The 27,118-nt window shown below is 36.9% G+C and overlaps 1 protein-coding gene across 4 annotated transcripts in view; it reads right to left on the bottom strand.

Moving 5' to 3' along the window:
• Nucleotides 1–3,044: 3,044 nt before the first annotated feature.
• Nucleotides 3,045–27,118, bottom strand: part of LOC138175793 (ras association domain-containing protein 8) — a 121,888-nt gene continuing 97,814 nt past the window's right edge. For 3 of the 4 annotated variants that reach the window (XM_069106285.1, XM_069106284.1, XM_069106286.1), the window contains 3 exons: nucleotides 13,618–14,507; nucleotides 12,648–12,792; nucleotides 3,045–11,264 (listed from right to left, as the gene is read on the bottom strand). In XM_069106285.1, the coding sequence (XP_068962386.1) occupies nucleotides 11,143–11,264; nucleotides 12,648–12,792; nucleotides 13,618–14,507 (1,157 nt within the window). In that variant the 3' untranslated portion in view covers nucleotides 3,045–11,142. The remainder of the gene's footprint in view (nucleotides 11,265–12,647; nucleotides 12,793–13,617; nucleotides 14,508–27,118) is intronic. The other variant, XR_011172092.1, reaches the window with a different exon arrangement.

Genomic DNA, 27,118 nt, shown 5'->3' with positions numbered 1-27,118 from the left:
TTTTTTAAAAAGAACATTTGTTATTATTTTAAAAGAGGACAAGTCTCCTGGGATAGTTGGATCTGGAGGATTATGATAACTAACGGGTACAGGTGCAGTGCAGCTGGGAAGACAACAGGGACATGAAACAATGGCTGTCATAAGCAGATCATGCTGAGGGCATGGATACAGGCTTCAGGGCCAGGCCAGTGTGGGGAGTAGAGAGGCAGGAATGAGGAAATTATTATCAAAAGCCCCTTATCTTTTCCCTTAGAGATGTTAGCAACACTTTCAATCCTGTGCTCTTTGAAAAGAAACGATTCTGTGACCACTATGCTGAGGAACCAGTATTTCTAAGTTACTGACATGGTAAGAAGGAAATAGAAGGAGCTAAAACTGAGTTTGCTGAGCATCCTTATCCTTAACATCTTTCTATAAGTGAACTGATCTCTCCCCTTGCTGCTGAGTCAGGGAGAGAGAGGATTAATTCAGGGTCAACTAACACTCCGAGACTTTGGAGGATGGCAACCATTTGGGAATGGGTGCTGAGAGTTTCTAACACTGGAGCCAATTCCTTGATTTTGCCTTGGCATTCTGCTTTGATTTATTTTGAATTCATGTGTCATTTGGTTTAATCTGGTATGGAGATATATTTCTGGGGGTATGGAGTTGTGAATTGGAAGGAACAAGGATTCCTATAGCACTAGGAACCTGGATAGAGCTAAGAGGAGTGCTGTACTGAGAGATATTTGAGGAACTCTGATTCTATCTCGGTGATGATTTCTCAGGTCGAAAAGTTTACCTGTTCATTCCTTATAGAACGTATTTTGATATTAGAATAATAATTTACATGTAACAATAGCAACTGCTAGTAGGCATAGGGACAAAGATGCTGTATCTTTTCCACTAAGGGACTCATCTCAGCTTGGGATCCAAGGGTGGACTGGGCTCAATCTTTGGGAAGTCTGATGATCAAAAAGAAATGTCAGATTCTTTTCTCCCCCTTCTATCCTCTTCATGCCTCTACTCTGGGGCCCCAGGAGAAATTATGTCAAGTTTATTTCTGGCTCATGTATAGAGTCTACATAAAGGGCAGGAGTAAATGGTATGTATTATAAATTCTAGATCATGTATAACATTTATTTCTTCTGCACAAAAGATTTCCATGAGCATACAATAGGGAAAAAAGACTTGAAATAGGACATAGCTATTGTTATACTTTCTTAGGAGGTTGAGACTAAAACTATTCAAAACATAAAGCATTTTGTGTGACTAATAAATCGGCATTTTTAATTTCATCTCAGCTCTGCACTATCCAAACAACTCTTTCCAGGTCCATATCCTTTCGCAAGCTAGGCTAGAGTTGAGTTCTTCCTTTTGTTGGTAATTATCTTCTCTGATGCATAAATTTCTCTTGCCAAGAGAGCCAGGATATTTGACCTTTCAAATACATCAGATTGTCCTCAAGGTTGTAATGTCCATCTCAAAATTGCTGTTCAATCACCTATATACAGGAAAGAAATAGCAACAGCCTGGGGGTCCAAAGCCTAAGCTGAATCTTGCCTAAGCTCACACATTTGCTAGAACTGCCATATACTTCTGATTTGCCATTTCTGTTTGGGTTGTAAGGAGGACAATAGCCTCACCTTTTTCCCTCAGAGAAGCTCAAAATCTCCTGATATTCTCAGTAGAAAGCAAGGGAAGAGAATATCTGAGTACAGGCCACATACTTTTACAGACCCATTCAGTCAGTGGCTCTTCATACTCAGCAGCCAGGAAAGGAATTGTTTCATTATTCGAAGTCCTTGAGAACGGAACCATTTCCCCAAAAGTGGCCAGGGTGCAAGCTCAGTAGTCCACGATGTGTTCTTTAATCCAACCCTTACTACGTTAGGCAAATGTACCTAAAATTTTTTAAAACTATATATTCAAATTGCTTTTCCCATAATATAACACCATGCGATGCGACACAATACAACATAACATATTAATATAATATAATATGATAGTAGTGTGGAATGGAAGACAGGTGGTATTAGATTCAGGACCCCCTGGCTTTCAGTCTTATCTTTGATATATACTGACTCTGTGACCTTAGGCAACTCCATTGGATTATGAGTTCCTAGAGAGAAGGATCTGTGCTGTTTCTTTTTTCTTTTTTCCCTTCCTTGCATCCCCAGTGCTTAGCACAGACCTGGCACATAGTGGGAACTTAACAAACGCTAGTTTATTGACTGATTTAACATTATTTGAATAACATGTTTAACTTTATACATGCATTAATGTTAAAGGACTTTTTTATGAAGATATAATGAATCATTTGGAAATTTTAAAAAGTATTTATGAGTCATACTGTGTCTTCTTAGCATTTTTATCTGAGGAAAGCCTACAACATGGTTATTGGAAGAATGCATACATAGTAACAGACAAAATACTCACCTCAATGGACCTTTTTGGATAATTAGCACCACTTTGTTGTCTGTGATTATTTCCCTAAATCTGCTTACAAAGAGGTGTAATTCTTGGGAACAAGGTCTTATCTTCACTCAGCTTCTCTTGTTCCATTTTATCTGCTTTTTTTTAGTGGAACAATAAAAGTGTTAAGAGAAAACATGTACTTAGGTAAATAGGAAAAGCAGTGGAATCATGGAAATTTGATCTCAGACAATGGTGATGACCAGTGCAAAGACATAAAATTGGGACATGGAATGTGAGGAACAGCAAGAAGCAAGTGTGGCTGTATCATTAAGTGTGTGAAAAGGGAGTAACACATAACCCCATCTTCTACAGGGAGTCTTTCCTGGGCCCGACCTTTTTCACTAGTGTCTTCCCTCTGAGGTTATATAGTTTTTTCTATTCTGTATATATCTTGTAGGTACATAATTGTACACTGTCTGTCCCATTCAAATGTGAGGTCCTTGACAGTGGTTCTTTTGTGTCCTCAGTGTCTGGCACAGTGCCTGGCACATAGTAAACACTTAATTATTTGTTCAGTATTTCCAGAAAACATCAGAGTATGACCTGAACTTTTACACATCTGTAATGTAATACCAAGCAAAGGCAACTTCTCAGGTTCAAAATACCAGCATAGGTGCTCTCTATTTTATTCAGTAACAAACCCAGAACAGAGAAGATCAAAACATGACATCATTCAAAATACAGCATTTACTAAGTGTGATTAAATCATCTCCAAGGCCTACCCCACCCCAGGACTTTCCAATCATTCAATCAATTACAAAGTCTCTGTTCCAAATACTTCTCCACCCCTAGGCTATACCTTAATTAAGTCCACCACAAAGCCCCTCTTCTCAAATGGAGATTCGTTTCCAAACATAAGTAAAATACATTCATTTGCTCAACCATAGAACACAAAAAGGTCAAAAGTTCCCCACCCCTGGATCACAATTGAACCTACCCCAGAGTTACATCAAGTTTAAACACAGCACTTAATACCCAAATGGAGGTCTTTTCTTCATCTTGACACGAGGCAAGTTCTCAGCAATCTTAGTTCCTGGGGAGACAAGGCTTAGCAAGGCCATAAGATACATTGCCAGTCCCTTCATGAATTTATCCTCTGTCTGTAGAACAGTCCTAGAACCCCTGAACACATTAGCAAAGCCCTCTCCCAGGATTTCTGTAAACATACAACAAGAAAATCCTTCTTCAGGGCTTCTAAACCAACAGAAAGGCTCCCAGACCCCTGCAACAACAGCACTGTCCTTCACCAGTGGACAGTATTCATTCTGTCTGCCGGACAGTCTCCAGACCCCTGCAACAACAGTACTGTCCCTCACCAGTGGACAGTATTCACTCTCTGTCTGCAGGACAGTCTCAGGCCTTCTTAACCAAATGCCAGGTTCCAGGACTTCTTCAACAGGACAGTCTTTCACCAGTGGACAAATCTGGCAAAATAACATCAAAACAGACAGACAAAGTACCAGCAAAACAGCCATGTCTCCTCAGTCCTTGGCAGCTCAGGGGGCAGGTCTCAAAAGTCCAGGGCAATTCAAAGCGGCCACCAGCAATCTCTTAGTCTCTCCCCCTACACGAGGTGCTGCTTCCAAAAAGAACTTCCGCCTCTCTCTAGTGTCTCTCCAAATCTACATCACCAGCTCCTCCCAGTCACGACTTTCTTTTCACATCAAAAAGTCCATCCCACAGGTGGGATTAACAAGCTCTGGGTTTTAATACAATCAATTTGAAAACCAAGCCAATACAGGGGAATCTTTAATTGCCATTACTATCACAACATCTTTCCTTACCATATGTGTTCCCTGCTTGTGGTTACCTCTTACTCTCTGATCTCTATGTATGTCCATTCTTTCCAGGGATGATATCTTTATAGGAGCATGTGCCCTAGCTTCATGGGCTAAAATATTTTACCTTTCTAACTATGCTATTTAATTAAATGACTTTGCTTTAATTGCATCTTCCAGCAGACTAATAAAAATAAACTTATTGGAGCTCATGAGCTGTGGCTTTAAGGAAGTGTGAACCCACAGAATATCATGAACCTTTACATACTTGAAGACAGTCATCATACCCCTGAATCTGCATCCTCACACAGTATGGATCCAAAGCTCTTCGCCATCCTGGATACCCTCTTCTAGATATTCTCCAACTTTGAAGTCTTTCCTAAACTGTGGTAACCATCTCCAGTCATCTTGTCATCTACTTTGCTGTGAATCCCTTCTACACATTCTGAACCTCTAGAAACCATATCCTAGAGGATTTAATCTCCTAATCTTTGACATGGCCAGGTGTCTCAACTGTTGAGTACAAACTCCCTTGTCCTGTTATATCCAAATGGCCCCAAATATGCTTCACATCCCTTCCAATTTTTTATCCCTTGCTCATCTGCTGCACACACATACATCCCCTGCCCCATTTCTTGCCTCTGGTAGAGATTTTTTGTCCTAGTAACTATAATTTAATTAATACTATCATTAGTTCTGGAAAGGCATGCCTATTGATGGTACCTGGCTCTATTCACCATTCTCCTGATTTATAATATCCTTTGCTGACTACCATTTTCCTATGTGTGTCTCCTCTATGATAATGTAAGTTCCTTACTTTACAACACTAGTATTAGTCAAGCTAGTGTTTGATATGTAATAAACAGTTAATAAATGCTATCCATTCGTGATGAAACAATGCTCCAGAAGTAGACTGATGCAGGCACAGTACAGTTGGACTATCATCTTTTGTTAAAAGCTATGCCTCTTGGGGCGGCTAGGTGGTGCAGTGAATAGAGCACTGGCCCTGGAGTCAGGAGGACCTGAGTTCAAATCCAGCCTCAGACACTTGACACACTTACTAGTCGTGTGACTTTGGGCAAGTCACTTAACCCCAATTGCCCCCCAAAAAGCAAAAAAAAACCCCAAACAAATAAAAGTTATGCCTCTTAATTCAGCCCCTAAAATCACATTGGCATTTGTGAATGTTACATCAAATAACTCATGTTTTCCATTATAAGTCCTAGAGATTTTAAAAGACAAACTTTCTTTTTCTTGTACTTGTGAAATTGATATTTTTGAACCCAAGTTTATGGCTTTAAATTTTTTTGTTGTTCAGTAATTTTAGTTGTGATCCCTGATCTACTGGTTAAACAACCATGTAAAAAAAAAACTAATAAATCTGGCATGATACATTCTTGATGAAGTCATGTGAAGCTCCTTGTGATGTCATCACTACTTGCTTTTCTAAATGCCAACTAACCATTATTTTAATGATGTATTCTAGACTTTCCCCAGCTATCACAGTTGTTCTTCAGAGAATGCAAATTCTGATGGGTCTTCACATTGATCCATCATTCTTAAGAAATCCTTGTTAAGGATTTCTTTCATGGTCAATGTTCACATCAAAATTTGAGCTAATTCTGGTCTCCTCATAAATGTCTTGAAGGACTCCAGTGAATTAAAAAACAAAAACAAATGACTTTGTTTCTTCACATTTTGGAGAGGGGCCAATTAATGCTCACTCAGGTGGCCTTTTTCAGCTTTAACTCTTAGGATTTGCAAATCCTCTCATTTATGTTGTTCTTTTTAACAGTATCTCAGGGCTGTTATAGACAAACCTAAGATTTTAAGGTGATCTGGTCTTTTATTCATAAGTCTCTGTTCTTCACTAATTTCAACTCCATTTTTATAGATGTTTTATCTTGTTCCTTAGTTTCTCTTAAGATTATAAACTACACTAAGAACTCTCTTAATACATCGTATTTTAATTTGGGGGCTTTTCCTTTCATGTTTGTTAAAAAATGAGTCAATGTTTTGTTTGTTAAAATAAAGTATCTTAGCTCATTTACTGTTTAGGGGCTTTTAAAACTTTTTTTCAATAAGGTTATCTTTCTTGTAGAGGATTTTTGTGTATGTATGTGGGGGGTATTTAGTTGTATGCAGTTGGATTTTTTTGAGGTGATGTAGGGGGAAATGGAAGCAACAGTGTGGTGTAGCATAACAAGTAACGGGCTTGGAATCAGAAAAACTGGGGGTTTATATCCTGATTCTGACATTTGCTAGATATCTAACTGTAAGTCAAACTGCCCTGGTCAAGTTCACACAAAAGATTTTAACTTTGCTAGTAAAATGAGCTCCCCATGTGTGAACACATGCAAAATGGGAACATACCACCAACCATTCATTTATGACTTTGTAGATAAGTCCAAGGAAATTGTTTCCACTTCACATGTGTTCATACATGGGGTGCTGAAACACTTGAACTCCATTTTGTTTCTACTCCTGAGTTTCATGTGTTTTTGCTTTTATAACATATTTCCAGATATATGTATGGCTGCTTTATTTCATTCCATGACCTAGGTCAAGAACATAATCTTTCATAAAAAATGTTCACATTAAAAAAAATCCTTTTATGATTATCCATTTTATCAAGAAAATTCTAGGAATACATTGAGAAAACAGTAAGAATTTTGAACCTGAATATTTACAGAATCTATTTCAGTTAGGGGATTGGGATGGGAGGTGAGAGTTCATTGTGGGAATATCCTTACTTCAATAAAAGTAGTTTCGACATTTCTCTGTTACAACTTGGATTATTCTTCCTAAGCAGCTTTGGAGTAATAAAATGATTTTTCACTTGTAAAGAAAATATTTTTCAATAAGAGGCAAAACATTTTTAGTCATAATTATTACTCTATTGAGAAAAAAATTGTGACTTTATAATCAAGATATGCATCTTTTATATTTGACATCCTTTAATTGAGCCACTACTAGGTTTTATTACAACTAAAAAATGTGCAACATATTCCAAGAAACCACTAATAATAAAACCCCAATTAGTCATGGGAATTTATTATATAGGAGAATATCAGATATTTATCTTTTGTTTCATAGCATTAACAATTCATGATAATAATCAGAAAATATACATTTTTGAAATGACAGTCAAAAGAAAAGAATAATTACATATAGTACAGATTACAGAAGTGTGATTTGTATTTAAGCAAAGCAGCATGAAGAAGCTGTTTTCCTGTATTCACACTTAGTGAACATGGCATTTTCTGTGTAAAGCAGCAGCAACTGAAATCATCTAATCAAATACCTTACAATAAAAAAGAGGAATATGAGAAATTATATTTCGGGCGGATACCATATCTGGTTGTAAACCTCTTTTAAAATCTTTCCCCTTTCCCTATACATATATAGATATAGATATATTTATAACATGTATATATTTTATTGCCATTATATCTCTGCTGGTTTAACATACTAAAGTTATCTGCATTTATTTTGATTTCTAAAAATATATAAAATGCATTGAAACAGCTACTGCAGCTTTCAAGCAATCATTGTATTAGCATGGAAAGCTTCATTCTGAAAACATAAACCAGTAATACTGAATAAATAGTGATTGTTTTGTGTTCTCCATACAGCTGATGGCCTTTATCCAAAATGTTAAAATACTGTAGCAAACAGGATAAACATGCAATGCTCCTTTTTTTTAAATGGACATAATAAAAAAGTAACACTTTGCTATTTTAATACAATATAGGCTATCATAAACATTTTGTGGAGGGGAGGATATTAAAACCATTTTATTTACATAGGTAATTAAGGCCCAATTATGTAAAGGTAAGGAACACTAGAAATTTGTCCACTGTCCCACTTCCTCTGCACCTTCTGAAATCCAAAGTTTCATTTCAGAACTATGATCATTTCAGATCATAGTTCTAAACCTTGGAATGATGTTCACATAATTTTATCTAAAGATCATTTGTTCTTATTCACAAAGAAAATTAGCTTTTAAACAGGTACCATATTTAGTTGGGAAATGGTCCCAATTTTTGCACCTTCTTAAACACATCTCTAATTTCACCACACCAATCCCATTATTCCATTTGTTAGTCTTTTTTTTCACTTTAGATTAAAAAATGACTCACGTGACCTAGTGATTATTAGTACTGATGAACACGGGATCTGTATGTGTAACTTCCATTGATGCTAACTGAAATTCCACATATGCCCCTTGTGCATTGAAAGGAAAAGCAGATGCTGGTGAACTAAAATCTGTTTATAAGCACAACAAAACCACTTCGGCCCATGTAATGGCAATTTTTATTGAATTAGGGCTACCCCAACGCAAGTATGCCAATGCTTCTTCAACTTAGTCTTCAGTAGAAAGGATCTTGCAGTGCCCTCTTTCTGATAGTTTTAGCAAAACACAAATTTGAAGGCAATCTGTAGTATTAAAATATTATATAATATTAAATATCCAGATAATATAAAAGCATGTAAACATAAATTCTGTAATCTATGTTATTCAAGTTGGCAAGTTTTTTTTTTCCTTCAATATAGCCAAAGATGTGGTCATTTTTATTCATGGCAGATTAAACGACTGGGCTTGGAATCTAAAGTTTTCCAATAACATAGGTAGGAAAATGGATTCTTACCACCTCCCTTCCACTTTACATTGAAAGTTTAAAAAAGGTCCTTCCTTTTATTTGTGGGGCCATGAGGCAGATTTAAATACATGGCTACTCCATGCTTTATACTTATGATCCAGAAAGGAATGCCGATGTTTCTGAATATGATAACGACAGTCTTGTGTCCATCTTTATCAGAAGTCTTTTTTAAATAATTGCTTTGTATTCTTTTACTATACTCAGAATATTTTCAAAATTACACTTTGTGTTCATCAAAAAGATTTTTCCTTGCGAATAAGAGGTCTCTAAATAAAAAGTAGTAAGGCATATATTTAGGCGTACATTTTCCAATATTTTTGTTCAAATATAATCCCCAAATGATGACTTTTAAAATACCCCAATTTTCTCATTCAGAAGAAAAAAGTTCTGAATGAAAAGAAAATCATGTAAACTGAGAGCAAAATTGTGAAGGCCCAAACAATGTCCAGATCATTCATTTAAATGTAGTGAATGAACCAATTATTTTCAGAAATAGTGGCAAATATCAGATACAAGCATTTTGATTCATTTTGGAGAGGTAGAAGCTAAGGACAATATTTGACATGTTCCAATTTATCTGGATCATTGAAAATAATGTTGCTTCAAGGATTTAATTTCCCTGGAAAGAATCGACAAATGAAGAACCTATGGATATTCACGGCCTTTTTCACTTTCTCCTAGGAAACTTCAATTGTCATGTGTTCATGATATCAAAGAAAATTCAAATATTTTAAAATTCAAGATCCAAACTTCTTTTCATGAAAAGGCCAAAATCTGTTAACTGTTTAAAACCAAACTGAAATAAGATTTTGTTTTCTTGAAGAAATAGAACAGTACACATTTGTCAAAAAAAAAAAAACACCTCATTTTTTAGATTAAAGCTTTATGAAATGCTGGATTTTGGTCATAGGGAGAATATAAAAGTGCTAACAAGTAAAATGCATTAGGGTATTAGTTGTGAATTTTAGGCAGTCATTTATTCTGTGTGTGTGTGTGTGTGTGTGTGTGTGAAACTACACTATTTTTGGTTTTTATTAAGTGGGACATATAAATTGAAACATAGGCTGTCCTATCAGTAATATTCTAAAAAATTAAAAACAGGTACTCGATTCATGTCTATTTTCTTCCCTTAGTAGGATCTATTGACCCCCACAGCTCTTCCTTTCTTTCTCTTTGCCTACGTGATTAAGAAGGCACAGTGACCCAGCATCTATATAATCAACTATATTCAGGGAGTAACATTCATAGTATCTGTTTTAGTAGGCCCTATGTAGGAAGTGGGCTTTTAATAGGAGGCATCGTTTAAGGTCACATTCATTAAAGAGATGATCTTAATCTGTGATTTTATTTTAATAAATCCTAAGGGTTAATAAGAACAAATTAAAGGGAAAAAAAGGCTGACAAAAATAACCTACATAAAATCTCAAATCTATTTGGTAAGATATTCAATAATGACTTTTTGTTCAATAGGGCCTGAAACATGGCAGAAACTTAGAAATATACATTCTATATAATAAAAATATTTCTATCTAGTGCATACTCCTTCATGTGCTGGAAAATCCTCAAAACTCTCCAGATTTAAAAAAATATGAATTGACCAAGCTAATGTCACATTATTCATCCCCAATGTATCTAAAGCAAAGGATAAGGACCACCCACACAACATATATGAAGTGGTTCTTTTAGCGATGGTACAAAAGACAAAGCACCCCACACAACATTTCTGTCATTGTGAATAAAGGTATGGATGAAGTCTGGACACATGTACACACACATTCAGGTTCATACAATATTTTAAGCAATCAGTCAGAAGTTAAGCAATGGCAAAAAAAATATTAAAAATGAACATTCACACATGCACCAATTCAATGGAATAAATTAAACTTTTAAGTCAGTCACATTTTTCCTCCACCCTTTTCAGTCACTGTTTTATTTACGTATAAACAAAGAATTATACTTTTCCTAATGCTTTTAAAATACTACAAATAAAAATGACAGCTTTGCATTATAGCTGCTGGACAGAAACTTCAACACTGCTGATATTCAGAAACATAGTTCCTTTGTTCATCTGCATCAGTGCACTGGGTATGGCTCCAAGTATTTCCAAGATGGGCGAGAAAACAAAAGATATGGTGGCTTATGAAATACTTCCTCTGCACATCATTGGCACTATTCCAAGAGAAGAAAATGGTACGGTCCCTTGGTACCTTTACTGGTCCTCTCCCAAAGGGGTGGGATATATATTATACATATATGCCTTCAGGATTAAAGCCAGATGAAATTGGATTCTGAAGAATTCGAAGGTTACTGGGGAGCTGCCGAGATGAACCAGGCCGTTTCAAGGACCCAGACTGGAATGCTGTCTCTAAACAAAAAAATTATCATTAATAAAGTTTAACTTAATTAATTAACTGAAAATGTAAGGAATATGGGAAAGTAAAAGAGTCCCTGGCCTATGAAGGCACAGAGCTAAGAATATGGAATATTCATCACTACTATTACCATTAAAAAATTACATATTCTGTCCTTCTATATATGACCTAGTGTCACTTTGCCTATCAGATCATTAAAGTTCATTCAGTAAATTGGTCTTTGGAATCTAGTTGATGTGCCTTTAAAAAAGGATCAGTTTTCTTTTTTTCTTTTGGATGAATTGGTTTACAATGCACAATTACTTTAAAATTATGGATTCGTTTACAATTATATAATTACTTCTGAAAAAACAATACTGTCAAGTGAAACAATATCCTAGTGGAAGTTAGTTCTACAGAAATGATGCCATACGAGTCATTATGTTAGGTTGGACTATAGGCCTACTTTTGGGACTATACCTCAGCTAGGCAGATAAAGTGCCAGGTCTGGAATCAGGAAGACTCATCTTCCTGAGTTCAAATCTGGCTAGCTATGTGACCCTGGGTAAGTCACATAACCCTGTTTGCCTCAGTTTCCTCATCTGTACAATGAGCTGTAGATGGAAATGGCAAACCACTCCAATATCCTTTTTTTTTTAAAGCAATCGGGGTTAAGTAACTTGCTCAAGGTTACACGGCCAGTTATTTCTGGGTGTGGTGCTAAGTATCTGAGCCCGGGATTCGATCTCCAGGTCATCCCAACACTGGAGCCGGTGCTCTTACTCGCTGAGCCACCTGGCTGCCCCTAAGCAATTGGGGTTAAGTAACTTGCTCAAGGTTACATGGCCAGGTGTTTCTGGGTGGGTGCTAAGTGTCTGAGCCTGGGATTCGATCTCCAGGTCATCCCAACACTGTAGCTGGTGCTCTTACTCGCTGTGCTACCTGGCCGCCTCTTCCAATATCTTTTGCAAGAAAACCCCAAATAGAGTCATCACACAAAGTGTTGGACATGACTTAAATGACTGAACAACAGCAACAACACATGTTGAATTAGAAATATAATTTTAATTAAAGAGAAAGAAAAGAAATTAGGCCGTAGAGTATATAGGATTCAAATTGGTCAATTATGATAGTAGTATTATATCTCGGATAGCGAAACAAAGAGAGTTGAAACTAAGAACTAGAATTAGGTTTAGCTACTTTGTGTATATTTCTTCATGCTCTTTCAAGATTACTAATAAATAAGTGTTAATTTGTAGAAAAGTAATAAATTTTAAGTAGCCATACAGTAAATTACTACTGCAAACTATGTGATAGTTCATTCAAAGCTGATCAAGACAATAAAAAGGGAAAAAAAGATTAAATTAAATTAAAGGGGTAAAGTTTCAATATTTTACCCCTTTCTATGTCTGCCTGTGATGCCTCCACTTCCATGGGCTCTGCTGGAAGCACTGTGACCTTTGTTCCCGTCTGTTGTATAAACTGTTGAAGATTGACTTGCCGAAGTTCTTTAGTCAACTGTTCCAGTTCCTGTTCTTTGTCCTAGGTACAAGTTCAAAAAAAGAAAAAAGAAAAGTATTCAGATACTATCTATTCCTGAACCAATAACTATATACATTTTCACAGTCTCTTGTGAGTGACTATCTGTAGAATTAAAATTTTAGGTACTCAGTCACAAAAAAAATTTTATTTAGATTGACACTTTTTTTTGCCAAGAGGTCATTTTTACACCATGGGAAAGGCAAAACATACATTTTTTGGTTTGTTATTTATCTCAACTGAAAATACTTCTGTAGATTACAAATGTAAATTTTTTAAATTCTTGTATATTTGAATATTAATTGTTTATCAATATCTTGATCACTTCCAGGCTCCTTCACAAAGCACAAAGCTTCTAATAAGATGCTACTGGAGCTAGAGATATATTTTTATTTTAAAGCAATAGGGGTTAAGTAACTTGCTCAAGGTTACACGGCCAGTTATTTCTGGGTGTGGTGCTGAGTATCTGAGCCTGGATTTGATCCAGGTCATCCCGACACTGGAGCTGTGCTCTTACTCGCTGAGCCACCTGGCCGCCCCTAAGCAATTGGGGTTAAGTAATTTGCTCAAGGTTACATGGCTAGGTGTTTCTGGGTGGGTACTAAGTGTCTGAGCCTGGGATTCGATCTCCAGGTCTTCTCAACACTGGAGCTGGTGCTCTTACTCGCTGTGCTACCTGGCCGCTTCTAGAGATATATTTTTAATACTTAAAAAAGAGAGAGAAAAAACTAACCCTGATAGCTAAATAGAATGAAACCAAGCACTAATCTATTTCTTAATGTTTAAATTTATAACCTGAAATTGCCTTATGTAAAACAGTATTCTTACCTGTAACCTTTTGGTGGCTTGTCCTAAAGATCTTTCTACAGCTTTAATGCCATTTTCCAACCTCAGACTCTGTTGTCCCTGAATATCAATTTCTCCTTTGACCTTACCAATCTTGCCTTTCACCTCTTCTTCATTGACCTGTGACTCTTGCACTTCCCGGTGTAACTTCTCTGCCTCAAGACCACTTTCCATACTATGGATTTGAGCCAGATAGTCTTTTAATTTGCCTTCACATTCTAGGATCCTCTGCCTTATCTCTTGAAGTTGATCCTTCAGCTGTTTCTCATTTTCTTGTTCAATCTGTAATTCATTTTCCCAAAATTCTTCCTCTTCAATTTCTACATCATTCCTTTTGATCTTCTGCTCAAGACGAACAATTTCTTCTTCCAGATTAGAATTGTACTTTTGTTCCCAGTATCTAATTTCCACATCACTGGACTCAAGCTGCTTCTCAATGGATTGAAGCTTCTCTGTCTGCAGGCGGATCAGCTTTTTCAACTCATCTGCTGTTGTCTTACAGTTACTGAGAACCTTTTGCTTAAATTCTGTTTCTTTGCCTTTCCCAAAAATGTCCATGAGTCCTTTGGCACCTCCTGTAAATGTCAAAGATTTCCTTTTTGGCTCCCGTCTTTTTATTGATTTGTCATTCTGAGGCCTCAGTTTAGCCAAGGGGGGCAAGCTTTGTCTATATAAAGTTCTCTCAGGTATTCGGGCAACACTGTCTGAAGTTGGCCTCTCACTAAGAGATGGCCCTGTACGACGTAATATTAGTTGTACATCACTGGCATACTGTCCCCATTTGTTTAATGAAATGATTGGGTTTTCATGAGGTGCTAAGTGCCTCTCTGTATCTCTCCATTTTTCTATTAGTGTGTATCTTCCAGTTCGACCTAGATAAAAAGAATAACAAGATGTTCAAGCTGTATATACAATATCAAATAATCCAACAGAGGGAGCTATTTGATAATACAATGTAGTATATATTATAAGCTGGAACGAATTGGTTCCCAGAATATTCAAAAATTATAAAACTTTCAAAGGTATATTTAGATTTGTATTTTAATATGCACAACTAAAAACCCCAAAGATTTTTAATTTTGTTGGTGTGGGTATTCCTTTCCAGATGCTGACCTCAATGATTCTACAGTTTAGTAGGTAATTTCAGAGATGCTATGACTGAAAAATTTATGAACCTTTACTCAACCTGGTGATGATCCTCTTTAAACTTATAGAAGAAACAGTCATATAGTCCCTCAATGTATAAATCCTGGCTTTAAAGGCTATATACACTAAGGAAAAAAATGTTGTGATATACTATTTACAATAACGTTAAATATCGATAAGTCTTGACTCTAATACATATATTCACATTTTTGTTTTGTGGCTTACTATCTAAACCTCATATGCATAGGTATATTATAAGACTTGAACATAAAAAATGATAATTGAGAAATTCAGAGAAAGATATGCAGGCTTACATTAACTGAGGCAGAGGGAAATAAACAGAATTGGGGGAGAGTACAATCAATGATTCAAAATAGTATAAATAAAAACAATACCAAAAGGCAGTCAGTTTTTATTAACTACAATGACAACTCTTGGTCCTAGAGAAGATGATTAAATATGCCTTCCTTTTTTTCTGTAGAGAAATGATGGATTACATCTGTGTACAAATGTATCAGATGCAGTTGTGGTTGGGGTTTTACTCTTTTTGTTATTACTGTTACAAGGGAGGGCAATATTGGAAAATGTAGCATAAAAACCAAAGGTATCAATGAAACAAACAAAAACAACAATGACTAACTACAGATTGATAGAACCTGATGCCAGACTTTGTGTTTTTCTGGCATAAGATTCAAGAACTGATGATCACGGCGGAGCCAAGATGGCGGAGTAGAAGCATGCCCTTCCCGCGGCTCCGGCTTCCACCCTCCCCAATCCATGTAAAAAGGGGACTCTAAACAAACTTTGGAGCTTCAGAACCCACAAAATGACACAGAGAAGCTAACCTCCCGCTGAGAACAGCCCGGCAGGCCGGCAGGAATCAGCCAGCTCAGCGCTCTGGGAGCCGAGCTCAGCCCCACGCTGAGGCTTTAGCCCCAGGGTGGGCCTGACCAGCCGCCAGCCAGAGGGACTCCAGATCAGCAGCAGCTGCGGCCGTTTCCAGATTTATCAATACATTGATGCGAAGGACAAGGTGAGAGGCCAGTGCAGTCTGGACTTTGGGACCCAGGAAGTGGGAGTGCGTGGCTTTTACCCCCGGAGTGAGAAACCGCTGAGACGCCAGCACAGCCTGCCAGTGCCACGTGGCAACTTCAGCTCCTGGCCTGCAGAGTGTAGGGGGACCAAGCACCAGTCTGAGGGGTCATCGCTCTTGCTTTAACCTGCTTGGATCTGGATTGCAGTCTAGGGTGGAGGTCCTGGGGTGTGTGTCCAGCTTGCCAGAATGTGTGGAGACCTCAGAGAGGGCACCCATCTAATACCTCCGGCAGCTGAGAAAACCCCAGCGTTTGGGATGAAAACTCCCCTGTCTGGTGGCAGAGTCCTACTGTGGCAAAAAGCCCAAAAGTCAAATCATTGAGTGGCAAAATGAGCAGGCAAAGGAAACAAAGCAGACAGAAGATTCCAACATTACACTCCTATTTGGGGATAAGAAGGAGCAAGGCATGGAACAGGAGGAAAACAGTGAAGTCAGAACTCCTGCACCAAATGCTTCAAAGGAAAATACAAGCTGGTTACAGGCCATAGAGGACCTTAAGAAGCAGATAAGAGAAGTGGAGGAAAAATTGGGAAGAGAAATGAGAACAATGCAAGAAAATTATGAAATGAGAGTCAACAGCCTGACTGAAGAAAATAATACCTTAAAAAACAGACTGACTCAAATGGCAAAGGAGGCTCAAAAAGGCAATGAGGAGAAGAATGCCTTAAAAAGTCGAATTTGCCAGATGGAAAAAGAATCTCAAAAGCTCACTGAGGAGAATCATTGCTTCAGAATTAGATTGGAGCAAATGGAAGCTAATGACTTTATGAGAAATCAAGATGCTGTTAAACAGATCCAAACAAATGAAAGAATAGAAGGCAATGTGAAATATCTCATGGGAAAAACCACTGACCTGGAAAATAGATCCAGGAGAGATAATTTAAAAATTATTGGACTGCCTGAGAGCCATGACCAAAGTAAGAGCCTGGAAAGCATCCTCCAGGAAGTTCTCAAAGAAAACTGCCCTGATGTTTTAGAACCAGAGGGCAAAATAGAGGTTGAAAGAATCCACCGATCACCTCCTGAAAAAGATCCCAAAAAGAAAACTCCTAGGAATATCATAGCCAGGTTCCGGAATTCCCAGATTAAGGAGAGAATATTACAAGCAGCCAGGAAGAAACAATTTGAATATTGTGGAAACACAATCAGGATAACTCAGGATCTGGCAGCTTCTACACTGAGGGATCGAAGGGCCTGGAATGTGATATTCCGGAGGTCAAGGGAGCTGGGATTAAAATCAAGAGTCACCTACCCAGCAAAACTGAGTATCATGTTTCAGGGGAAAATATGGTCATTCAATGGAATACAGGACTTTCAAGCATTCTTGCTGAAAAAACCAGAGTTGAATAGAAAATTTGACATTCAGATACAAGAAGCAAGAGAAGCATGAGAAGGTAAACAGGGAAAAGAAATCATAAGGAACTTATCAAAGTTGAACTGTTGTTTTTTTTTTTGAAGCAATCGGGGTTGAGTGGCTTGTTTGGGGTTGCATGGCTGGTTGTTGTTTCTGGGTGTGGTGCTGGGTGTCTGGGCCCGGATTTGGTCCGGGTCGTCCTGGCACTGGAGCCAGTGCTCTTGCTCGCTGAGCCACCTGGCCAAAGTTGAACTATTAACATTCCTACATGGAAAAACAATAATTGTAACCTATGAAACTTTTCTCAGTAGTTGAAGGGATTAGAAATATATATATATATGTCTTTATATGAGGGTATGCGGGCATATGAATACATATGTGAATGTGTATATATACGTTTACAGGTATACATAGATAGAGGGCACAGGACCAATTTAACAGGAAGGGATGATACTTAAAAGGTGAAATTAAGAGGTGAGAGGAATATAATGAGAGGAGATGGGGAGAGACAGAGTGGGGCAAACTATCTCATACAGAAGAGGCAAGGGAAAATGTTTACAATGGAGGGGAAGAATAAGAAGGCAAAAGAGAATAGGTCAACCTTATTCCTATTGAATCCGGCTTGAGAAGGGAGGGGATCTCACCCTCCAGGAGAATAGGGGGGGAAGGGGATGTGAGGGGGGATGATGGAAGGGAGGGCAGGCTGGGGGGGAGGGAAGTTGGAAGCACCCACTTTTGAAAAGGGACAGGATCAAAGTAGAGAATAGAACAAGTGTGAGGTGGGATAGGAGGGAGGGAAATATAGTCAGTCTTTTACAATACATCTACTATGTTATTGTTTTGCATTAGCCACACATGTACAACCTATACTGAACTGCTTGTCCCCCCAGTGGGGGTAGGTGGCAGGGGGGGGGAAGGGAATGAATCTGGAATTGAAAGTTTTAAAATCAAATATTCAAATATATATATATATATATATGTGTGTGTGTGTGTGTGTGTGTATACTATTATTAATACCATCTTACATGTAATTAAGAAAAAAGATATACAGGCACTGAGGCATGGAGATCCACTGTAAAAGTTGAAACGGGCATGGGAGAAAATATGGGGGAGAGCAGATTGGAGGTGGGGATATCCTGTGGGACTGTTGTTTTGGGGGGCTGGGTGGGGGTAAAACGGGGAGAAAATTTGTAACTCAAAATCTGGCAGAAACGAATGATGTAAATCAGCAGTTAATAAAGCATTTAAATTAAAGAACTGATGATCACCTCTAAACCATGATGAAAAACTAGGAGGGTGCTCTAATGGCATGTGTGTATGTGTATGCATGTGTGCATATGAATGAGATTGAGAGAGAGAGAGAGAGAGAGAGAGAATTTGACTCAAAAGGATGTTGTAAGGCCATATGTGAAACACTCGGTAAACTTTCAAGCACAACGACAATGGCACTTATTATTGCACATTTAGAACATTTAGAGAGAGCAATCTCCTTTTCAAGTGCTTGATTCAGGCCAATCTCTGGTGCTTTGGCTGAGTATGGCTTTCCTGCCTCGATTTCAGCCATGCTGGATTTCCTGTAAGAAGCCAGCAGCAAGAGTTATTGACCCTTTTTGCTCTGGCCTTGGTTCTTAGGCCACCAACGACCTACAACATTGGCCTCAGCCTGAGTCTCCTGGGCAAAGTAAGTCTCAAAGGATGGTTTTAAAAATAGCCTGGTCTGGTGGACTTCAAAAAAACCTGGAAAGATACATGAACTGATGCTGAGTGAAGCGAGTAGAACCAGGAAAGCTTTGTTCACAGTAACAGCAACATTGTGCGATGACCAACTTTGATAGACTTAGCTCTCCTCAGCAATGCAACAATGTAAGACAATTCCAAAAGACTCATGATAGAAAATGCTATCCACATCCAAAGAAAGAACTATGGAGTTTGAATGCAGATCGAAGCATACTATTTTTCCTTCTTTTCTTTCTTGCATTTTTCCCCCTTTGGTTCTAATTCTTTACAACAGGACTAATGTGGACATATGTTTAATATGATTGTATATGGCCTATATCAGATCCCACATTTTCTTGGGGAAGGGGAAAAGGAAGAAAAATTTAAAGCTTAAATTTTGTAAAAGTGAATGCTGAGAACCAAAAATAAACAAAGTAGTCTGGTCTGCATTGAGGTAGGGCCTTAAGATACTATTCCTACCACATGCCAAGACTACTGGGTAAGTAGCAGAGGTGAAATTTGAGGAAAAATCTTTTGGCTCCATTGCACCATGCTCTCAAAAATGAAGTTCTAAAGAATAGAAACAGTTCTGTTGAGAAATGAAAAGGGGAGCTATCTAAAGATACCCAAGTGTACACACAGAGAATTCAACTGCCAACTTGGAAGAAAAAAAAAGACATCTGCAGAAGATGAATGCAAGGACAAGTAAAAGGATGAATATGAAAGAATAGTGTCATATTTCTCAAAGTTACTAAGTAACCAAGTTTTTTATCTTTTAAACGAGGATGTTTCAAGTTGCCCTGCCCCCAGGTTACTAAGGAGATTGTGAGTGAACATATAGAGTCTCTCAATGAATTAAAGTAACTATATCCTTAGTTGCTGAAAGAATTGGTTTCTGTAAATTGATGAGTTACTGTCAGTGATATTAGAAAGAACACGAAAAAAGCAGCAAAAATCAGTACTGGATTATTATCATTATTTTTTTGATGATGGGAAAGATGGCTTGTCAGGCTGCAGAAGGGAATAAACATTTATTTATTTTTTGGTGAGGCAAACAGGGTTAAGTGATTTGCCCAGGGTCACACAGCTACCAAGTGTCAAGTTTCTGAGGCCAGCTTTGAACTCGGGTCCTCCTGACTCCAGGACCAGTGCTCCATCCACTGCACCACCCAACTGACCCCAAGGAATTGATTCTAAGCAACATTCTAAGATGTATTCATAAAGAGATAACTACTGAATATCTAGAAAAGAAAACAATGATTAGAAAGAACCAGAGTGACTTCATCAAGAACAGATCTTGGCAGCTAATGTTGCTTCCTCTTTCGGGTTATTAAACAGCAAGAAGAACTTCATAGTAATAGTTTACTTATATTTCAACCAACAATTTGAAAATGTCTCTGGTGATATTACTCTGCAAAAGTTAGCTGGATGTACAGTGTGATTAATGAATAGGTGTACAACTAGACAGATTTGGAACTAGTTGGATGGCTGGAATCTAAGAGTACTCATAAATGGTTTGATAATACCTTAGAAGGAAATCTAGTGGAATGCTCCAAGAATCTGTGCTTGTCCCTAGGCTATTTCATATTTTCTCTCAATAACTTGTAGGAAGGAAAAGCTCGCATTATTTATCAGATTTGCAGAAGGACACACAGCAGAGACATTAACACACTAAATGACAGAGTTAAGATCCAAAAAGACCTTTGTAAAGCACCGTGGCTGAATTCTGTAAGATGAAATTCCATAGAGATAAATGTAAATTCTTATATTTGGACTAAAATATTCAACTTTGGGGGTGGCTAGGCCGGCCCTGGAGTCAGGAGGACCTGAGTTCAAATCCAGCCTCAGACACTTAACACAAAAACTAGCTGTGTGGACCTTGGGCAAGCCAACCCCAATTGCCCTCCAAAAAGCAAAATAAATAAATAAAATATTCAACTTCACAAGCTTAATCATAATAGCTGATATTCAGATAGGCTTTTAAAGATTGATAAGGGCTTTCCATATATTATTTCTAAATCCATCATTCTACACTATGCCCCCTAGTTGCATCTTGTTTAGGTGATTTAAGGAGGAAATCTCAGAACCTGCTCTATTAAAGAGCCATAGGGTGGCACAGAAGAAAGAATACTGGAGCTGGATTTCTGCCGCTTACTGCCTGTGTGACCTTGGTTAAGTCACTTCACCATTTCACAATTTAGTTTCCTCACATGTAAAATGAAGGCATTGGGCTAGATATCCTCTAAGGTCCCTAAACCTTCTGTTATATCTGACATATCATCAGGTGCAAAAAAGAAAGCAATGGTACATTTCATTTTACAGGTGGTAAGAGACATGTTGGTTTATATAGGATAGAGCTACAAAAACTCGGGGAGTTTACTGGCAGAAGCCAAATGAACTCAAAGAAATCATGAGTGTAATCACAAGTGAAATTTCAGTATTTACCTGAGAGGTCATCATACTTGGGTGAGCTGAATATTTAGGTTTGCATATCACTGGAAAGTGATATACATCCTCCTTTTGAAGTCTGTCATATTTATTACATTTAATTCTGAATTAGCTCCCAGATTTCTCTTCCCCCAGACCTAGATGGCAAGTTTATACCAGGAAGTTTGGTTCTTTGCTACTACAGTGCCAGACTTATATTTCTGGTGATCAGTGCTCAATAAATTATTCTCCCTGGCTTTGTTTCCTTTCTCACTATTCCTTTCAATCAAATGGAAGAGATGGTCACAAACTGAATGATAATTAAAAATAATTTTAAAGTTACATTTTCAGTGTAAAAAAAATTCTCATGAGATGTGAAGGGGGAAAAATTAGAATACAAGGTTTTTAGATTTAGATTGATTTAATCAGTCTTAGAAATGAACTAGTCCAGGGCAGCTAGGTGGCACAGTGAATAGAGTACCGGCCCTAGAGTCAGGAGGACCTGGGATCCGATCCGGCCTCAGACACTTAACACAAAAACTAGCTGTGTGACTTTGGGCAAGTCACTTAACCCCAATTGCCCTCAAAAAAAAAAAAAAAGAAATGATCTAGTCTAAATCTCTCACTTATTTTCCACCAGTACAAAAATAAGTCTTTTAAACATCACAGATATTTCCAAATAGTCTCCCAAATATAACAAATTATGTAAAAGTGATCAAACAAACAATATAACTACATACAACAATTCCCATACCAATATAATCCCATCTCTTTACTGAAGAGAGATACACACATATTTTACTTTCAATTGTCCAAAACTAATATTGTTTATTGAATACCCTCTAATGCTGTTTTCATTTTCATCACAACATAAATCATCCTCTTAGTAAGATCTTTGAGGGCAAGGACTATTTCATTTTTGTCATTGTATCTCCAAAGCCCTAATATAGTATCAGACACATAGTAGGCACTTAATAAATGCTTATGGAATAATTACTTTTCTTGCTCTGCATTTCTTTGTATAAGTCTTCCCATTTTTCTGAATTACTCACATTTTAAAGGTTTTTGTGGTATTCTGAAACATTCTTATAAGGCAGCTTCAACCATTCTTCAATTCATAAGCACTCACCAATTCTAGTTTTTTATATTATAAAAAATTGCTATTGTGAATATTTTAATTTAAATGGACCTTTCTTTCTATCACAGATCTTCTTGATCAATTTATCTCGTCAGTAGTGGATTCCTTGGATCAATGTTATGAGCAATTTACTGAAGTCTTTTTTCCCCACATTACTAAAAATTGCTTTCCAGAACAGCTGGATCAATTTATAACTCCGCCAAAAATATACTAGTGTGCCTATCATCCCATAGTCCCTTATCATTGACTGTTTCCTTTTACTATCTTAGCCAATTGGCTATTTCTGAGGTGAAACAATAGGGTTATTTTTGTTTGTATATTACTTTTTTTTTAAAACTGTTGGTGAATTGGAGTATTTTATATGGTTACCAATGATTTGCATTTCATTTAATAACTGTTCAAATATTTGTTATTATTGTTAATTATAACTATATATATCACAATACAACGCCTCATGGTATAAATTTGTCTCAATTAATTATACAGCTTAGATAACAGAGATATTTGATAACAATATTTTACCTCAGTTGGCAGCTTCTCTTATCCTAGCTGCTTTGATTTGGTGTGTGTGTGTGTGTGTGTAAAATGGTAATCTAAAGAGTTGACGTATCTTTCCCTTATCTTCTTCTCATCCCATATCATTTAGACATTGTCCTATCACTACATCTTCCTTTACTCTAGCCATTTGAAGGACAATAGCTCTCCATACATCCTTTTTTTTTTTTTTTTTTTTTTTTTTTTTTAAGAAATAGGGGTTAAGTAACTTGCTCAAGGTTACACGGCCAGTTATTATTTCTGGGTGTGGTGCTGAGTATCTGAGTATCAGGTCATCCCAACACTGGAGCCAGTGCTCTTACTCGCTGAGCCACCTGGCCGCCCCTCTCCATACATCCTTGATCTCATCTCCCTTGACCCTGACTTGTTCAGCAAATTCCTATCAATGTTTCTCCCATCCTTAAAAAGTCCTCACTTGATCCTACTACTCCTGCTAGTTACCATCCTAAATCTCTCCTCTCATTATAAGTAAACTTCTTGAAAAAGCAATCTACATCCATTATCTTCCCTTTCTTTCTTCACATTCAGTTCTAAAACCTGCTATCTGCTTGTTTTTTTAACCATATCATTATATTGAAATCATCTCTATAAAGTTTTGAATGATCTTTTAATTGCCAAAGTATCTTTTCTCTCTACTCACACAGTCATATCCCTGCCTCAGGCCCTCATTACTTCTCACAAGGACTACTACAATAGCCTTCTAACCAATCTCCTCACTTCAAGTCTGCCCCCTATTCCAATCCATCCTTTATTCAACTGTCATGGTGATTTTTCTGAAGTACAGGTCTGACCATGTAAGTAATCTTCCTGGTCATTGAGTTCTAAGGGGCTCACTAATTCTTATCAGATCAAATATAAAGCCCTCTGGGTAATATTCATCAAAGCTTTTTCACAATCTGATATTTTTCTTTCTTTCTAGTCTTTTTAAGCTCTATTTACCTAGGTGCATTTTATGATCTACCTAAGAGCCTACTTCCAGTTCCTTAAATATTACACCGTATCTCTCTTCTCCATGCCTTTATACTGATTGTATACCATGCCTGGAATTTTCACCTTATCCTTAACATTTCCTTCTCTTTTTTCCTTCTGCCTTTTTTAAAGACACAACTCAAAGTCTATTTCCTGTAGGAAGCCTTTTCCAGTCTCCCCAGCTGCTTGTTTTATTTTTCAGATTACCTCCAATCTATTCTGTCATCTTTTATATACCTATTTACATAGTCTGCCCCATTAGAATGTACACATTTTGAGGGCACAGGTTTTTTTTTTTTTGCATTTCTTTTTATCTCTAGCACTTAGGAAGGATTAATACATTCATGTTGACTAACTATAGGATACTTTAAGATTTGCAAAACACTTTAAAATCATTACTTGATTTGAGCTTCACAACAACTCCATGAGGTAGGTATTATTATTTCCTTATCATTACCCTCATTTTTATAAATGTGGAAACCAAGGCTCCAGTCACTTGCCCACAGTCATATAAGTAGAAAATTTTGAAGTGAGCTTTGAGCCCAATTCTTCATGGCTCATCTCTCTATTCTGTGCTTGGTTATAAATTCTATGCTTAATCATGGTTCTGAAACATGCCTGTTTCCATTAACCACTAATTTTTTTTTATAGAGTGACATTTTACATTTAGGCCACATATCCATTTGGAGCTTGTTATGGCATTTGTGTAAGAGGGTATAAACTTTACAAACTGCTTCCCAGTTCTTGCTCTGGTTAACCAGCTCTGGTTAAAGTTTTCTTCCCTCATGGTTTAAGTTCTTGGAATTATCACCTTTTTACAGATGATGAAACAGAATCAGAGAGGAAGAGTGGCTGTTTCAAGGTCACAAGATCTGGGACTGGAATCCATGTCCTGACAATACAAATCCAAACTTCTTTAAACTATAAATATATACAAGTCTGGATGATTTAAATATGTCAATAATTTATTTTTAAAATAATTTTTGTTAATAATTTATTACAGTAACCATATATATTTTACCATAAACATATATTGCTATAGTGATAATCTAAATACTAAAAAATATGGCCAGGCTTAGTTCTCAGTGGTTTTCACTAGTGTAGAATTTTTCTTATGACTCATTTTTAATTGAGTGAAATTTTTCCAAAGCAAAATAGTTTAAGCAAAAAAGTTATTCAAAGATGTGAAAAGAGATAGGGCCTAATAGCTGTTTCCACTTCTACCTCTTAATTTCTTTATTTGTTGGTAATAATTTACATTTACTATGTCATATGGTTCTAATGGGCAGGCGTGTCACTAACTGACAAATCAAGCTTATATGAGTTGGCAAGGCAATTAAATTGTTTTTAACACTCAGAGGGAGAAAATGAAGCTGAAAATATGTCCTAGAAGCTCAGTACTTTGTTTTCTCAATATTGTTAACAAAAACTGTTTCACAGTTTTTATCTTATACCTATAATTGATAATTCCCCTTTTTGTTAGATTAAGAACAAGTTTAATATAGCATCACAGTGTTCCCTTCCTAGTTGAATGCTTAACATAAAATACTAAAACATACTTAACATAAGATACTAATTTAAGGCCCAGTTAAAAATAGAACAATGGCTTGGAATTTTATAGAATTGCTACACATATTCTGTCCTTTATGTAATTTTATGTAAATATATGGACAATTATCATACATGGAGGGGGGGGCAGATTTGAAGGGTTTATGATCTGCATCACTGAGGAGAGTACACATGGATAAAACTATTTCTATCAAAGTAAGAAACATTTACATAAATATTCAAAAACTCTTAAATTTGCATATATAGGAGCCACTCATGCATGAATTCAAACAATAAGGGTTTACTTACCAATGAACATATGTTTTCACTTTTCATCCTAATTCTCTATTAAGCAATGATTAAATTTCCTGATTACTTCCATAATGTAGTCTTTGTTATCTACATAAAAAGCTCCTAGTCTTTACCTATCCTGAGAAGTTAGTTACATCAACTACTCCAAGTCAGAGATCATTGATTTTTCAAACTATAAATACAGCTTAAGAGGGAAGTGGAAATTCACCTGTTAAATGTGAACAAGACAATCTAAACTAAATATAAGACTCAAAGAACTAGAAGAATGTTAAATCTTTGTCACTGTCAATGAGAAATGAGTTATTCTGATTCATACTATGTAACAGGAATCGTTTGAGCTTTTAATGATTCTTAGGTTAAGGATTATTTCTTTCTTTTCCATTTCTTTACAGCACAACATTCCAGAGCAATACTGCATGACACCCTGGAATGTTAAAACTACCATGCCTATATTGAAATGTTTTGTTAAAGGTCACTACACTCTTGTGACATGTGAAAGAATACCAGACTGGGAATCCCAAGAGCTAGTGGGTGCTAACTAGTACAGAGGGATCTTCCATTCACCTGCTGTGTTGCAAGGCAAGTCACCTGAACACTTCTGGGCCTTAATTGCCCCACTCACAAAATAGTGAAGTAATTAATCCAGGCAGGAGGTAGTGAAAGCTTGAACTAATGTGATGGTTATGTGGACTTGAGGAATTTAGGTAATTTCTATTAGGTCTAATATTAAATGAGTCTTGTCATAAAATGAAAAGACTGTAAGCTAAAAAAACAAGCAGAACTAAATCTGACTCTTATTTTGTCCTGTATGGGAGGTGAAATCTCTATCAACTTGACCACTATCCTCTGAATATTCTTATTCCATTAACCTATGATCCATTTAGATATTTTCAATGACTTATTAAGTTATTAAAAGTTAAGTTAGGGGCAGTTAGGTGGCACAGTGAATAGAGCACCGGCCCTGGAGTCAGGAGGACCTGAGTTCAAATGAGGCCTCAGACACTTAGTACTTACTAGCCATGTGACCTTGGGCAAGTCTCAACCCCAATTGCCCTGACCTCCACCCTCCAAAAAAAAAAAAAAAGCAAACAAAAAATATATTAAAAAAAAAAGAATTAAGTTAATAAGATGGTGAGATGCATAAGTGTTAACCTAAAGATCTCCTACACTGAAGAAATCATTGTTCTAAACCCTTCCAGATCCCAAAGAGTTATTTTTGTAT

Source organism: Petaurus breviceps, unplaced genomic scaffold (assembly GCF_028583685.1).
Source record: "Petaurus breviceps papuanus isolate PSGF00001 unplaced genomic scaffold, PetGlider_PUasm1.0 79, whole genome shotgun sequence".
In the NCBI taxonomy this organism is placed as follows: domain Eukaryota; kingdom Metazoa; phylum Chordata; class Mammalia; order Diprotodontia; family Petauridae; genus Petaurus; species Petaurus breviceps.
The sequence above is the reverse complement of the archived record's forward strand: the minus strand, read 5'-3'. Positions and strand labels throughout refer to the sequence as shown.